The 17877-nt window shown below is 36.9% G+C and overlaps 2 protein-coding genes across 2 annotated transcripts; both read right to left on the bottom strand.

Annotated features, from left to right (window-relative positions):
• Window positions 1-2983: 2983 nt before the first annotated feature.
• Window positions 2984-3928, bottom strand: LOC311619718 (olfactory receptor 6C74-like; the record flags this gene model as incomplete). Its single annotated transcript, XM_084878256.1, has 1 exon — window positions 2984-3928. The coding sequence occupies one exon, from the start codon at window positions 3926-3928 to the stop codon at window positions 2984-2986; it is 945 nt and encodes a 314-aa protein (XP_084734382.1).
• An 11044-nt stretch (window positions 3929-14972) lies between these two features.
• On the bottom strand, window positions 14973-15914 carry LOC311618775 (olfactory receptor 6C6-like; the record flags this gene model as incomplete). The annotated part of the gene is made up of 1 exon (XM_084876355.1): window positions 14973-15914. Exon 1 carries the CDS (start codon window positions 15906-15908, stop codon window positions 14973-14975), a length of 936 nt encoding a protein of 311 aa, XP_084732481.1. The 5' UTR covers window positions 15909-15914.
• Between the last annotated feature and the right edge of the window lie 1963 nt (window positions 15915-17877).

Below are 17877 nucleotides of genomic sequence, written 5' to 3'. Positions count from 1 at the left end.
ATTAGCCAAATAACATATAAGTATAACACATAGACACAGACAATGGTGTGCTGATGGCCAGAGGGAAGAAGAGGAGCTGTGTAGAGGTGGGCAAAGTGTGGGAAATAGGAATATCTTTAATAGTGTCAACAATAAAAATATTGTTAAAAATGTTCTTAAAGGAAAGTGCCATGATCAATTTGTAAATTAGGAAGTGTTCCAACATCAATGTGGAGGATATGTCAGAGATCAAAGACAAGAGGGTACTTAAGAAACAATGGATGTGCCTTCAATCCAACTTTTCTTAACACGATTCAATATACATTAGTGAAACACAACCTGTTAATAACTTATCTTTAAGTTGCAGAGAAAAAGGTACATCAAAGTTGGCAGAAATAGATGCACAAATGGGATTTTAATATTTTTAATTGTCTAACACAATTTGAGAATCATAGGTTCATATATAATACATGCTTTACCTTGCTATTAACAAAAGTAAAAACTGTATTTGAAACACTTGATTTATTGCAAATTAAGTAGAAAATTACTTCTTCTAACTATTTCCCATTATACCTTAAGCCTGGAGTTTCCTTTTTTGCATTTCTCTTATTTATTTATATACACCCTACTAATGAACAATGAAAAGGAGACTGTGCAGTGTAAGTAGTTAAATCTAATAAATATATTTATGAATTTTACAAAAAGGTATTCATAATTATTTTGGATATAAAGGAAAAGGGAAGATATTATAGTCTTTTATCTATATTAAATTACTGATATATTTATCTACATAACAAACTTTAACAAGAATTAAATAGACTTTATATTCACATATAATGAATGGTCAAAAAGCAAAATAAGATAGAAATGTAGAATAAATATTTCACATAATTGCTTTTGGGGATAACCTGAGATTAGGCAAGAATGTCCACATGAAATCTGAGGAATTATGGCATATGTCAGATGTCAAACATTTTGTGACTATTTTTCTCAAGTGTCATTGTTATCCATAAAGTAGAAAATTTTGTGCCTATAAACCTAATATCTGATGCCTTCAGAAGAAGTTGAGCTGTAAAAAAGGGAAAGGGGAGAGGGGTCTCGGGAGTGTGCAAAGTGGGCGGGAATAGGGACAGAAAGAGACTTTGCTTGAGGCAATAGGTTCATGATGCAGTATGCAGCCGATATTTTGTTGAGTTGTACACTTGAAACATGTATAGTTTTGTGAGCCAATAAATTCAATGTTTAAAAAAATAAAAGTCAAATAGGGAAGTTGAAGTATGCCTTTTTATATGTCAACTAGAGGCATGGTGCATAAAATTTGTGCATGGGGGGGGGTCCCCTCAGACCATCCTGCACCCTCTCCAATCTTGTTAGGGGGATGTCCAACTGCCAGTTTAGGCCCAACCCTAGGGATTGGGCCTCAACCAGCAGTCCGACATCCCTCTCACAATCCATGACCACGGGCTCCTAACTACTCACCTACCTGCCTGATCACCCCTAAATGCCTTCCTCTGCTGGCCTGGTTGCCCCTAATTGCCACCAATCCCCGCCGCCCCGGGCAGCCTGGTCACCTCAACTGCCCTTCTCCCCCCAACGGCCTGGTTGCCATTCACTGCCCTCCCTGCCAGTCTAATTGCCCCCAACTGCCACTCTGCCAGCCTAGTTGCCCCATGCAGCCTGCTGCTCAGTCATTTGGCCACTCCACACTAACCCTCCTTGCCAGCCTGGTCATCCCACACAGTCTGTTCAGTCATCCATTCAGTTGCAATGGTTGCTTAGACTTTTATTATTATAGATATTTATCATCAAATAAAATATTCTTAATATGTTATTATGGTTTTACGGAAACCATTTACAGAACATGATCCCTATTTGAAACGTATATTTGAGTCTTTCCACTTCTTCTCAATGCCCCATTTATTATTTATTTAGAAACATAATTTTATCTTTTTACTTCCTTTTTATTGAATTTATTGGAGTGACAATGGTTAATAAAATTACTAGATTTCAAGTGTACAACTCTATATCATCTGTATATTGCATTGTTTGAACACACTGATAGCTGTCAGAGTGGAGGTGGATTGCAAGGTTAGATATATAGATTTTAAAAATTTCACTAATATTCACAAAGTTTATGTTAAATTTCTTGCTAATCTGGACTCTAACAAAGGAATATATTTTTTTAAATGTATGGGATAATTTATGTAACATTTTGATACATCAAAAAAGTTATAATTCTACAAGTTGCAAATTATTCACAAGGTCACCCTTTACATTGTGCAGAAACAAGTGCTAGATAAATATCAAGGAAACATATTCGTCAGAAAAATATTTTCTTTTGATCAAGCTGAGGTATAACAATTTGGGAAAGGATAAAAATATTTTATTTTGCATAAGATCAGTCATTATATCTATTTTTTAATGTCAAAATACCTAATTTGAAAAATCTAAGTGCCATACTACATTTCATAAGGACTACTTTTTTATAGATCATTTCCTTAACTTAATGGAAATTTAATGCCATTATATTCATTTGTTCTGCAGCCCTACTAAGCACACTAACAAATCCGATTTAAATTTGGAACCCACCAATAAAAAACAAATTAACTGTTCAAATCTACAAAATGTATTAAATTCTATATAGAGCATATGCCAAATTGGGTCTCTGAATTCCAGAACAGTGAAAAGAAACATAGAAAACATTAAGTCCCACTTCGTCTTTCTGTGAGATAATTTTGAAAGGAAATCTAGACACACACACACACACACACACACACACACACACACACACATGAATTTGTCTACAAACAAGAAATATCTTTTATATGTGCTCTCAGCATAAAGAAGAAGTCCAGCAGTGGAGGTTAGACTTTGGAGATTAGGCAAGCCACAATGAGAATCACAAGCCAAAAGATAGGTAATATTTTGAATTATAAACATTGTAGAGCTCTGTGACACAACCCACACTTCTTGTTCTCTTTGATTTAGAACCTCAGTAACTTCACTAAAGCGGTCCACCTCGTTGAAAAAAATTCCTCGTGACCATGTGCTTAAAAGCATCTTTCACTTGTTTGTTCCTCAGGGTGTAAATGAAGGGATTCAGCATGGGGGCAACGGAAGTGCTGAGCAGAGCTATCCCTTTATTTAAGGACACTCTCTCCTTGGCCGAGGGTTTCACGTACATGAAGATGCAGCTGCCGTAGGAAATAGACACCACGACCATGTGAGAAGAGCACGTAGAAAAGGCTCTCTTCCTCTGCTGAGGAGAAGGTATCTTCAGGACGGTCCTGATGATGTTTGTGTAGGAGAGAATCACTAACACCAGGGTAACCACGAGCGTCACAATGGCTGAGAGAAGCATCATTAGTTCTACCATATCCGTGTTTGTGCACGAGAGCTGCAGGATGGGAGAAACATCACAGAAGAAATGATCCACAGTGTTGGCTGCACAGAAATCTAGCTGGAGACCGACAAGGAGCGGTGGGAAAATTATTAGGAAGCCGGCCAGCCATGAAGCGAACACCAACAGGTTGCAGGCTCTGCCACTCATGATGGCGGTGTAGTGCAGGGGCTTGCAGATGGCCACGTAGCGGTCATAGGACATGGCGGCCAGAAGGAAAAACTCGGCTGCGCCCAGGAGGATAGTAAAGAACAGCTGTGCTGCACAGTTGTTGTAAGAGATGGACTTATCGCCAGTTGCTATACTGACCAGAAACTTGGGGATGCATACAGTGGTGAACGAGATTTCTAAAAACGAAAAGTTTCGGAGAAAGAAATACATGGGCGTCTTGAGGTGCGGATCCAGGAGGGTGAGGGTGATGATGGTTAGGTTTCCGGTGACACTCAACATGTAGGTGATAAGGAGGAGAAGAAAAATGACAGCCTGCAACTGTGGATCATCAGTCAGACCAAGAAGAATAAAGGCTGTCATGGTCCTGTGGTTTCTCATAGCTGACTTCTATTAAAAAAGGAAAAGAAGAAATGAAAATTAAAGAGGAAAAGGCAGCATGAGGTGACTATTTGCTTAAGATGCTCCATAAACACATTGCTTCCTATATCCAACTCCCTTCTCTGTCCTGCTAGTCAGCAGTAATAGACTATCAAAACTCACTCACATACTTTTTCTTTAAAATTTGTTAACTAAATGGAACTCTATTTTCTTTTCTTAAGGGTTGTAGATCCAGGCATTTCAAAAAAATAACTTATTACATTGGTAATGTCATATAAAAATAAATATAAATAACAAAAATCTATAATATTTTATTATCTTCTGTATTTGCAATTTTCCCCAAAATATTTATTTTACATTCGATTATTTTATGCCAAGCTGTTCTAATTGGGTATTTTTTTCCCCATCTTGTCTTCTAGCTCGCTGATGGGGTCCTGTGCTTTATCTAGTCTACTCTTGATGCTTTCTATTGAGTTCTTCATGGTTGTGATGTCATTTTTCATTTCTTCTTGGTTCTTCTTAAATTCCTCTTGGTTCTTCTTCAATTCCTCTTGGTTCTTCTTCAATTCCTCATGGTTCTTCTTCAATTCCTCATGGTTCTTCCTCATTTCTTCTTGGTTATTGTCAAATTTCTCTTCCATTCTTTTTAGCCATCCTATGATCATTACTCTGAATTCTTGCACTGGTAGGCTGCATGACTCTGACTCATTTACTTCCTTTTCTGGTGATGCCTGCTTTTCTTTCATGTGCGGGCTATTTTTTTTTTTTTTTTTTTTTTTTTTTTTTTGTCTCCCCATGGTCTCTCTTTTCAGGATGTCTGGTTATGTGCTGTTCCTTCTCCTCATGGAAAGCTGCAAACCAAACCGAGCTGTGGATGGGGAGGGGGACCCAGCGGGGCTCAGCTCGGGGTCAGAAGGCGCCAAGTCCCGGGCGGGGGCTGGAGAATGTGATATTTCTAATCAGAACAGAACAAGTAGAGTTAACAGAGCCCAATTAATATTTCACAGATTAAGTTCTTGTAATTATAGCCAGACTCCACTCTTCTATTTCTGCTCCTAGCACTTGTACTTTGTGAGAAAAGCTGGGCAATCTGTGCCGCCGTAGGAATGGAGGTAAATAGGCCTTCAGGGGGAGGGTTTCGGTTATTATCTGTAGGACCTGAGCTGGGTTTAATGTTTTCTGTAGCTGTACATGCCAGAAGCATCTACGTTCTCTACTATCCTTTTTCTTTCCCTTTTGACTTTGTGTTTTTGTAAGAACTCCTTCTCTGGAGTGAACCTGTGTCTTACAACCTTTCAAGTATAACTCACTGGTTTATCTTGTATCCTCTGTTGATGAGGAGGTAATGTGTGAGGGAGCCACAGTGATACAGTTGTAATTAGCAAGTTATTAATGACAGGAAAGGAGCAGAGAAAAGGCCAGACATTGTAGGCATGTTCCCTGCCAAACCTTGGGGGAGGGGACTGGACAAAGGGAAGATAGACACGTGCTAGGAAAGCTGAGGGGACATCTGCAATGTGTTTGCTGTCAATCATACCTGGGGGCAGAGAGAGCTGCCGGAATGGGAATGGCCTGCAAAGGCATGAGGATTTGGGACACATAACCCCCTAAACAAAGGAGTTAACTCTCTGGCCTCGTGGGACTCATGTGGCTCTGGGCTTGTGGGGTTCTTTGGCTCCTGCTTCTCTGCATCCCCTCGCATGGCATATGGTCATGGGAACCCCACACACATGGACTATTGTAACGAGCCTGATGCTGAATGTGCCTAGCTGCAACACACGAAGGAACCGCTGGACACTGGCTCCGATTGTAGCTTTACTGAAACCCCAGCGATACTTCTTCTATGATTGGACTAAGGGAAATGGGACTTTGGAAACTCAGGGGTATCGTTCCACAAAAATAAAGCTTTATCTTATCTCATCCTCTTCCAGAGAAGAAGTGCTCTTCCAGCAGTACCCCAAGCACCCTCCCATGTACACACTAGCAATAGAAGAAGATGAGGAACAGTTTTCTCCTATAATAAAAGAACATTCTTTGATCTTCCAATTAAATACTGGCCTTTAATGAGCCTTTGTCCCTGGGCTCTCACATTCACAAGCATTTCTCCAGTGGTTTATCTTTTTCCCTCACTGGCCTCTACTCCTTTCTCTGCCTGCAGCATGCTCAATCCAGTTCCTTGAAAGCATGGCACCCATTGACTATGCTCCATCCCCTATTAGATGAGAGAACAGAGTCCCTTTGTCCACAGACACTGACAAATTCTTTTCCTCTGGACAATGTTCCTTTGTTATGGAGAAGGCTCCAGGTATACTTCACAGTGATTGCTCTTCACTTCCCTTGCCAAAAAGCACAAGGGTTGTTGTTGGTTTTGTTTTGTTTTCCTCAAAGACTCACCATGAGAATATAAAGCAGTTTTTTTGTGTTGTCCAGCTTTTGGTCATACATTTGGGAGTGATAACTTTCAAGCACTTCACATGTTGCCGTTAGAACTAGAAGTCATGGGCATAATTACTTTTCATTATGAGTAGTCAGGTGTTTGCTTGTGGGTCATACACACATCTGATATTGCATTACACCCAACGCCAGCTGTGGGGAGGCTGTGGCCCTTCCTCCTTCCTACAAAGGAGTGGGCAACAGCAAAAAGGAGTGTTCAGGTAGCTAGTTTCAATCCTACCTCCTTGCCCTTCGCCTCATTGACTGCCCTGCCAGTGGGGCACCCTTATCCTCCTCTCTCAGTGCTTGTGCAAAAAAAAATATACAACTGGATATTAAGGAGTCTTTCCTGTCCCTAACCTTGCCCCTGGAGGCCCTTGTGCCCTCTTCCAGCAAGTCATTCCCCCGCAGCAAAATGGCCCAAAACTGCAAGGGCTGAAAGGGGTCAGCCAGCCACAGTTTCTTAGATTTTGCCAAAAAGCATAAAACTCACGAGTCAAAGACGATAAATGTTATTACAGCACAGCAGGTTGAATGAGTTTCCTGTTAGCTCAGTTCCACCTGCCTCCTAATCCCCAGCAGGGGCAATGTAAAGAGGGCCCACATTCATGTTGCACATATAGTATATAATCTGTTCATGTGACAGTTGAGGAACCCCAAACTTAAGAGACTGACAATATTACCAGCAAATCTGCCTAACCTTGCCACATTGAGAGACAATTCTTTGTAATACTGGTCAGGGAAGAAATCTGCGGTTTTCTCTATCTATTAAGACGAAGTAATATAAAATTATCTTGTGAGAATAATCCAAAACAAGAGATAAACAGGATATTTAGAAACACTCTTAAAATATATCATTGCTGCACTGCGGGTTACATAAAATATACCCTTAATGGGGGGATTTTGAAATTAGTTATCTGACCTTCTGAAGGCAATATTGTGACCATAAGAAGATGAGAATGTTAGAAGTCCATGGCTTCAAGTATTGACAGAGTTACTTAAATCATCACTTGGAAAGAACATGGCATTAAAGGCTGACCTTTCTAAACTGAATGTGGGTCATACAAGGCCATATGATAAGCATATAAAATACAATCACTACAAGTGCTGCCAGCCAGGAAGTCTACTTCTAACCACACTAAGAATCTACAGAAAGGAAAGGACAAGCTTGGGGTTTTCAATTCTTAGCTTGAGTAATGACCAGAAAATCATAGCATTTCCTTGCTACCATAAATAAATTTATTTCAGAGCCTCATGTCAATTGTTTTTGAAAACAAAGGGAGACTGTGATCTTGCCACTCATTAAATAGCAACATAGGTTGAATTATATTAATCTCCATCGAAGGCCACATTTGATTCTTATTTTATTAGTGCACATATTAACTCTGTTCTTATTTCTTGTCATTCATCGCTTCATTAATTCATTTATTATTCTCTAGGCAGTGGTTTAAATGATAAGAATGTAGAAATATGTAAGATAGAGGTTTTGCTCTTGAGAAATTGGAGTCTACTACAAGAAAGAAACATAGTTAATTGCATGCATTGTAATAGCAATATTGAGAGTTGGTATAAATCCATGAAACTTTGAGTATGGAATAATTACCACAGCCTTGAAGATCAGAGTCTTCCAGAGGAGTCTCCATGTTAATCAACTTTAACTGATAACTGATGTGTTTCACATCAAGTGGAGAAAAACTGAGCAAAGAGCATGCACTCTATATATGTGAGAGCATAAAATTTTTGCCACACATTTTGGATGAAGTATGATCAAGTCATAGGATTCCTAATTGAAGATATAAGAAATGAAACAGAAATGACTAAATTATGAAAACATTTGAGGAGTTTGAACCTTACTTTGTAAGCAATATAAAGCCTTTAAAAATTCCTTAGCAGAGATAAGCCAAATAACATATAAGTACTAGAGGCCCGGTGCACAAAATTTGTGTATGGGGTGGGGAGGGGAGGGTCGTCCCCTCAGCCTGGACTGCTCCCTTGTAGTTCTGGACATCACTCTCACAATCTGGGGTCCCTCACTCCTTACCACCCGCCTGCTAACTCCTTACTGCTCCGCTCACTGCTCCTTAGCAGCAGGATCCTTACCACTTGGCTCGCTGCTCCTTAGCGCTGCTACAGTGGCGGAAGAGTCTTCCACCACCATTGCTGTGCTTGCCAGCCTTGAGCATAGCTTCTGGTTGAGCAGCACTCCCCCTCTGCAAACACACTGACCACTAGGGGGCAGCTCCTGCATTGAGCCTCTGCACCAGGAAGGCAGCTCATACCAAATATTACTTTCTTGTACATAAGAAAGACTTCTCCATATGGCAGGACAAAAGATTTCCGTACCAAACACTTGTTCTCATCCCATTGTAAATTATCTTCATCCTCTTTGATGTCCACGACCCCAACCCATTCCTCTTTAGCTTCAATTGCTTTAGAGCCTATAGGCCTGATAGCCTGTATGTATATATAAAATTAAATTTTATGTTATCCGTTTAATCTATCTCATTTCATTTTAATAATTTAACCAGTCAGAAGAACCTAGAAAAGTAGAAGATAAAAATGTGTCCCTAATATCAAATTTATAAACTTTAAAATCAGTAATTTGTACTGCGTCATTTTTTCTCTGATAATTCTAACTATACATACAGTAATTATATTTATCTTCTCAAATAGTTGACTTTGTCTTAACTGTTTTCTGTGTCAAGAGTTCTGCTCTGGCCTAACCAGTTTGGCTCAGTGGATAGAGCATCAACCTGTGGACTGACGGGTCCCAGGTTAGATCCCAGACAAGAGTATGTACCGTGGTTGTGGGCACATCCGCAGTAGGGGGTGTGCAAAAGGCAGCTGATGGATGTTTCTCTCTCATTGATGTTTCTAACTCTCTATCCTTATCCCTTCCTCTCTGTAAAAAAACTCAATAAAATATATTTTTTTAAAAAGAGTTCTGCTCTGGTTTTTCAGTGACTATAGAACAGTCCTCAGCAAATATAGTCAAACCAATTGGATATTTATCAGTTATATATTGAACTTTATTTTTAGACTCATACCCGAAATCCATGGAAATCCATGAATTCATGAAAAAATAAAACATATTGTTAACAATTGTGGTTACTAAGGTGCCAGATAAATACATAGCAAGACATATTTACTTTTCCTTACTTATATAAATAACTTTAGAGTAATTAAATAAGTATAATTAGAAAAATTAAGTTTTTTTGTATAGAATAATTCTGGATTACATATAAAGAATAAAAAAAATAAATTGTAAAATAAGCATTTTCAACACTTAATGAAATAACATAACACTTAAGGAAATAACAAATGGCAACATTTATTAAAAATGTTAAATATTTAGATAGGAAAAATGGGCAGAACCTCCTACATGAAGCCAATGATATTTATGGCATCACTATGTGTTTACCTTATGATGTAATACAATAAGACACAGAGAGAAAGCAATAAATTAAATTAAAAATGTGGGGTTTTCTAAAGGACAAATAACCAGTCTACATGCACACACATATATTATCATATACATAATAGATACAAACAGTAAATTTTAGTGTGAACTGGGTTTTAGATAATGTTAAGGGGTTTTGTTAATGGTGATGGATTTGATACTAATATAGTGTCATTCCAAATATGTATTACTTTGTTGATATGATATTAAATTATACTTAATTATCATTGAGTGTTCAATATACTTTGTTGAGTGCCAGACAGTTCACTAGGGTAAATTCAAGAAAAAAGGTGAAATCCATAACCTCAATAGTCATTTAATTTTATAGTAATATCAATAAATAATTAGAATGTCACTTGTTAATGAATTGACTGGAGACCAGGGGAAGAATTTATTCATACTCTGAGGGTATCATAGAAGCCTTAAAACAAAAATAAACATTTACCAGAGTTAAGTGATAGGAAACTATATTCTAGGTAAAAATAACCTCTTTTGAATGCTATTTTCAAGAAATAAACGTAAGAGTTAATGTTCCTATGCATACAACTGTTATAGGGAATGATTGCATCATGAGGAAGAAATTGAAAACAGTCACATAAAAATTGTCAAACTATTTTTTTATGAGCTGAATCAATTTTGAAAGAGATAAATTAAAACATAAATTTCTCTCATGTGCAACCATTTATAATGTGCCAACAGCATTGTGATAACTACACACATAATCTATGTAATTTTTCATACTTTACATGTGTGCTAGTCACTGTTCTAAGTTACATGAACAAAACTTCATAAACTAGGTAATTTTATCTCTTATTTCCATTATACAGATGAAGAAAATGAACCACAAAGAGCTTAAGAATTTTTCCAAGGAATAGACTAGCCAAGGTCAGAGGGGAAGGAGATTGGGAGGGATTGGATGAGAGAAAGTAAAGAGATTACTTAGCCAAAGAACACATATGCCATGGACACAGACAATAGTGTGGTGATAGCCAGAGGGAGGGTATGGAGGGTTGGGTGGAAGTGGTAAAGGAGAATAGGAGAATGGGGGACAGCTGTAATAGTGTCACAAATAACTAAGTGAAGGAAGGAAGGAAAGAAGGAAGGAAGGAAGGAAGGAAGGAAGGAAGGAAGGAAGGAAGGAAGGAAGGAAGGAAGGGTCTAAAATCAAATAACAAAACAAAAGCCCACCAGGGCTTACCTCTGGTCAACAACAAACAAAAAAAGAATTTTTCCAGAATTATCAGGGGATTTAAAAAAAAATATATTTTTATTGATTTCAGAGAGGAAGGAGGAAGAGGCTGTGTGTTAGAGACATCAATAATAATGTTTCAGGGGATCAAGCGCACAACAGAGACACCACAGTCCACAGGCCGGTGCTCTATCCAAACCAGCTGGGGCATCAGGGGATTTTTTTGTTAGCGGTATTGTTAACAGTATTACAGATGTGCCCCAATTCCCCCTCCTGCCCCTCCCCCCCACCCTTTCACCTCTTCCTCCCAGCCCTTGTCCTGCCCCAGGCCTTCACCACACTATTGTCTCTGCCAATTGGTTAGGAATACATGTATGTAAATCCTTTGTTAGATTTCTTCCTATGTCCAAAGTCCCCACCCCCCACACCCCACACCCTGAGTTATGTCAATCTCTCTCATACCTCCATGCCTCTAGACCTATTTTGTTTGACTGTTTATTATAATATATTCATTAGATTCCACTTGTGAGATCATGTGATATTTGTATTTCTCTGACTGGCTTATTTCACTCAGCATAATATTCTGTGTTGACCAAAACATCATTATGAAGTACATAACTTGATACACGATGTAATGCAAAATTCCCCATTATAGTACAATTACAGAATATACTTATAACCCCAAAATATACCCCATGCTCATTCAAGAGCCATGTCACTGTCTTCTCTTCCTCTAGCCTAGTAACTTACCTCTGCCTCTATGAACTGCCTAATCTGGACATTTAACATAAATAGAATCACACATTATGTGGACTTTTATGTCTGACTTTCTTCACTAATATAATGTTTACAAGGTTCATCCATGCTGTAGCATAAATCAGTACTTCATTCCTTTTTATGCCCAAATTATGTCCCATTATATGAATATGCCACGTTTTGTTTATCCATTTATCACTTGGAGGATATTCAGGTTATGTGCACCTTTTAGCTATTGTGCATAATGCTTCTATGCACATGTGCATACAAGTGTTTTTGTGAACATGTGTTTTCAAGTTCTAGAAGTAGAATTGTTGGTTTGTTGGGTCATATGGTAACTTTTTTGAGGAAGTGTCAAACTGTTTCATGAGTAGCTGCACACTTTCAAGGACCCATTAATAATATGTAAATCCCCTAGCAGTGCTAAAGTGGCTGTTATTATATTTTTTATTTGCATTTCCCTAATGACTACTGATTTGAACATCTTTTTATGTGCTTTTATGCCCAGTTATATGCCTTCTTTGAATAAATGTCCAATGAAGCTCTTTTCCTATTTTTGTTGAGTTTTTGTTCTATTTATTGTTCACTTGTAAGATTTATTTTAAATAAATTTAACTAAGAAAGTGCAGTACTTACAAAAAGAAATGACAAAATTTTTTAAAAAGACATTAAAAAAGAACTGAATTGTTATATTGTAAATCAGAAGATGCCTTAATCAATAAGCCAAATTTATTTGGAGTCCTGTTTTGCTAGCACTAACTGGCCCAGAGAAAATCTCGCTTCTCAAATTCTGTGGTCCAATATGGTAGAAGTTTCCCTTATTTATACGTTTTTCAGCTCTTTTTCTCCCAGATTTGGAATGAAACTTCCGGACCTTCTGAGAAAAAGTCCTGTGTGCTAGTACTGGGTAGTGAGACATATCTCAAGGCCTTGCCTAAGGCCAGCACTGACAACTCTATCTGGGGCATAGTTCATGGCCTCTCTGGAATGGGAGTAGTTTTATTTTCCCCATTATTTAAGCAAGCAAATGTTTACAGAAGCTAGAATAGAGAGATTAAAATTTTAAATAGCAGTTTTTCCCAAGATGGAGGGTACTATGCTTCAGAATAAGTGATAAGACATTTATATTCATGGATAGTAGACTAACGAAGTTAATTAAGATAGCAATACTTCCCAAGCTGATTTATAGGTCCACTATAATTCTTATATTAATTCCAACTGTTCTTTTTGCATAAATGAGCAAGCTAATCTAAACCATACATGGAATTTTTAGGGACTCTGAAGAGCCAAAACACTGAAAAAGAGAAACCAACCAACAGAGAAACAAACAAAAGTCATACTTTTCAATTTCAAAACTTACTATAAAGCTACAGTTTTTAAGGCAGTGTGATTCTGGCATAACAATAACTATACAAAGTGATGAAATAGAATCCTTGGGATAAATCTGTGTAATTTTGGATTAGGCAATGATTTCTTAAATATAACACCAAAAGCACAAGCTAACAACAAGAAAAATAGGTAAATCTGACTTCATCAAAATTAAGATTTTGATGATCAAAGGACACTATCAAGAAAGTGAAAAGTATAATCCCAAGAATAAAAAAATGTTTATTAATAATTTATCTCATAAGGGTCTAGTAGATTTTAAAAAGCTTATTGGAAGGCAAACTGTGGATGGAGGCTTTCAGGGCTTTGAGGATAATAACATGGGCTCCCTTCATTCTACTTGCCATAGGAAAGCAGTGTTGGCTTCCAAATTTTTAACTGAACCAAAACACAAATCTGAGCTTAAATTATTTCTATTCCGGGCATATGAATAATCATTACACCATGGAATACCTTAATGATTTTTTTTTTTACTCATATTTCTCTGTTGGCATTTTATATCCAATACGGAACTCTATATTTCTTAGGGATTTCTTTTCAGGTCACTTTCGTTTTTATTAACCTGTCAGGTTATCAATACTGCTCCTTTCTTAAAAGGCATCAAATACACAAGTGAGTATGTGCAGGAGTTAGCCAAGGGGAATTCCCAAGAAGATTCAACTCAATTTTAAATGCTCTTTTCATTTATTTAATATATCCAAAAGGTTAACAGTTCTACTTAGTATGTTCTCCTGAATATCTCTAGAGACATATCCTGGAACTTCAGATTCATTGCCACTATTAAAATTTAACTCTCAAATAACTCATTTAGTTAAAAACATTAGCCTTCTTCCTGATTCCAACATCTAAAAAATTAATTCTCAATGCAGCCAACAAAACAATATTTCTGAAATAAAAGTATGATTACATAATCACAGAATAGAAAACACACACACACACACACACACACACACACACACACACAAACACGTCTCATATAAACCCCCTGCCTTAGAATCACCTGTAGTCCATGTTTCTACACTGTACTCTAGATAAATTAAAAATCTATTTTAGGGATAAGAATCCAGAGACTTTGCTTTAAAATAATCTGATCAGGTAGGTGACTCTTATTCACTTCAAGATTTCAGGTTTATTTACCAAATAAAGTCTTAGTGCATGTTAGGACATACAAGCTTTTTATTATTTGAAGCCTACCCCTTTTTTCTTAACTGTTAAATACTGTCTTAACTGAGGCAACCATTTCCCCCAAGGGCAGTTAACATTCATTGAGAATTCTGTCTAGGCCAGATGCAAACCTAGAATCACTTTATACATACTTTGTCATTTTCAAAATAACCTTATAAAATAAAAATTATTATTATTATATCTACTTTATAACTGGAGAAACTTTAGCAACAAAAATTTTGAGAAATGTGGTCAGGCGCACATATATGTCCGGATTTAAACCCTTGCTGATGTGCTGAAAAATCTGCACACTGAATTATAAGGTTGCCAGTGACCTATGAAGTACTTCCTAGAGCCTGTGTATGTGGCTATATTCCTGTCTGTGAAATCTCTTATGATTAATATGTAGTTAAAGTAGTTTTGAGGAGACCACTACCATGTCGTATAGTGCAAATAAAATATAATACTTGTGTTGATATCTTGAAAAGGTGACTCTTACTCTAGCACAGAAAGGAATGCTAATCATAGAGAGAAATATGAAGGAAGAGGTGCATTGTGCTAAAGGGTTAAAATGTTATGAGAGGGCTAACTCACAAAAAGACAGATTAAGTAAAGTAGTAAAATTTTTATTTTACCCTTTTTCTCCAATTTCCCCCTCATTTTTTGAAGAAAAGGGAAATCTTTTTGAGTGTATCCTTGAAGGCTTGTTTCACTTGCTTGTTCCTTAAAGTGTAAATGAAAGGATTTAATAAAGGGGCAACAGAGGTGTAGATAACAGCTACCCCTTTGGATAAAGTTACTCTTTCCTTTGCTGAGGGCTTCATGTAAATAAAGATGCAGCTACCGTAAGTAAGGGAGACCACAATCATATGAGAAGAGCAAGTGGAAAAAGCCTTTGTTCTTTTCTGGGCAGAGGGGATGCTTAGAATAATCTTGATAATATATGCATAGGAGAGCATCACTAACAGCAATGTGACCACGAGTGTCACAACAGCTGAGACAAATGAAAGTAATTCTAGGAGATGAGTGTCTGTGCAAGAAATCTGCAGCACCGGGGAAGTGTCGCATATGAAATGGTCGATGACTTTGGAAGCACAGAATTCCAGTTTCAGTCCCAAGACCAATGGTGGAAAGGTAATCAGAAAGCCAGCTGCCCATGAACTGAATACAAGGTGGTAGCACACTTTGTTGCTCATAAGAGTCAGGTAATGTAGGGGTTTGCAGATTGCTACATAACGATCATAAGACATCGCAGCCAGTAGGTAAAATTCTGTAACCCCCAATAAGAGGAAAAAGAATAACTGAGATGCACAACCGTTATAGGAAATAATTTTGTTTTTAGTCACTATGCTTCTCAGGAATCTGGGGATACAGATTGTTGTCAATGAAACCTCCAAGAAGGAGAAATTTCGCAGAAAGAAATACATAGGAGTTTTGAGACGGGAATCCAGCAGGGTAAGGAGGATTATGGATAAATTCCCCATCACACTAAACATATAGTTTAGAAAGAGAAATATAAAAATCACAATTTGCAGTTGAGGGTCATCAGTAAGTCCCAGGAGAATGAACTCTATGCTTGACTGATTCTGCATTTCAGATTTGAGTCTATTAAATAGATATAGAAAAACAACTACAAAAGTGGAAAAAACAGGAATTTATAAAACTACAGACATAGAAAAAAGTATTCAGAATTGTAAAGAAGTTTAAAAGGTTGATTAATTTGACAAGAGAGATGATATAGAAAATTATACCATAGATAACCTAAGCAGCTTCTAATTGACTGTTCCATTTAAAACAGATACCTGTTTATAATGCTACTTCTTTTCCCCATTTGAACTTGAAAGATAATTTAAATTTTAGCTGATCATTTTTAGGTGTGTTTAACACAGCTATATCAGGGTTAATATGCAATGTTTATTCAAAACTCCTTACTTCATCAAAACACATTTTAAATATATGTGGAACATATAGAAACAATAAAGTTACATATCCTCTATAGAATTGAAATATTGTAATATATATTAATTACTTCTTCCCAATGTGATTCTTTTCCATTTTTCCTTAATCTCATTTCATGCAATTGTTATTTTTCTTTAATTTCAAATGTATCATTCTTCACATCAGTTGGATTTAATCAAGATGTTTTGACTATTCAATCTGTATTAAAATAGAAAATATATAATTCAAAAGTCAGTACATATTACTTTACTCATACTTCAGAATTGCTTTCATATATGATCAAGATAATTATCCCAAATTATAAGTGACTTACCATGGTACTGTATATTGATATAATTCTCTCATGGAAATATGGTAAAATCAAGAGTCAAAATAAATTGCAAATATCTCTTTCTTGTAATATTATAAAATATTCCATTATTTCAAGAGTCAATTTAATTTCAATCCTTTTTTGGAGAAGAATTTGAAACAGACAATGCAATCTAAAAATTATATACATCTGCTAATATCTTCCACCTTCATTCACACTCATTGAAACTACAGACCCAGGTATTATAGATAATTTCATTAGAATATCCTTTTATGCCAGATAAGATTTTTTTCTGTGTTTTTCTTACATATTTTAATTTTCTTTTAAATTTCCATAAAACTTCTAAATGAAAAGGTGATGCTCTAGATTTTCTGGGAAATCTCAAATGAAAGGACCTCAAATTTGTAATAAAGAATAACTACTTCCAATTGAACACCAATAAAAGCCACAGTTTTATCATTTTGCTTATAAAATACACCAAGGGATTAATTGAAATAAAAAGAGGAAAGAAAAAGAAATGCCCTCAGGAGACTAGTGTTAGGACATACCAATTATGAAAAAGAGAGAGAGATGAGAAAACAAAGAAAGAAGGAAATAAAAACCACTGCAAATTGCTTTAACTATAAAACTGAGAAACACTATCCCAAAAGAGATAAACTAGAAATAATTTAAACTCTATACTTAATGCAAACAAGAATTTCAGATTTTTCACTGGGACAATATGGCCAATTCTATTGGTAAGAAAGTTTACCCTAAAAAGAACCTCTCTCATTTCCATTAGTCTATGTGTTAGGTTTACATTAACTTGGATGTGACACATCCCCCCCCCCCCAAAAAAAAAAAACTGGGATAAAGGGAGGCAGGTCTTAAATGTTTCCCTATCTCCCCATTATTTTTGAAACAATCTATAATAATAAAAGCATAATCTACTAATTAGACAGGACAGCTGAATGACCTTCTGGATGTCATTCTGGATGTCCTTCCGGAAAAAGCCACCATGGAACGGGCCAAGGCAGAGGCAGTTATGGGTGATGAGGCACGCAGGCAAGTGGTTAGAGGCAATGAGGCAGGCAGGCAGGCTAGGGGTTAGAAACCAGTGGTCCTACATTGCGAGAGGGATGTCAGATTGCTGATTTCGGCACGATCCCACAAGAATCCCCCTCACCCATGCATGAATTTCATGTACCAGACCTCTAGTATAAAACATAAAGAAAAATAACAACAAATACACAACGAGGATCTTTTATTCTTGACTATTTATTTGGTGCTCCGTCTGCTATTCCATACAGTCG

Source organism: Pipistrellus hanaki (genome assembly GCF_964339955.1).
Source record: "Pipistrellus hanaki genome assembly, chromosome: 3".
NCBI lineage: Eukaryota > Metazoa > Chordata > Mammalia > Chiroptera > Vespertilionidae > Pipistrellus > Pipistrellus hanaki.
Note: the sequence above shows the minus strand (reverse complement) of the source record. Positions and strands in the feature narration are given on the sequence as shown.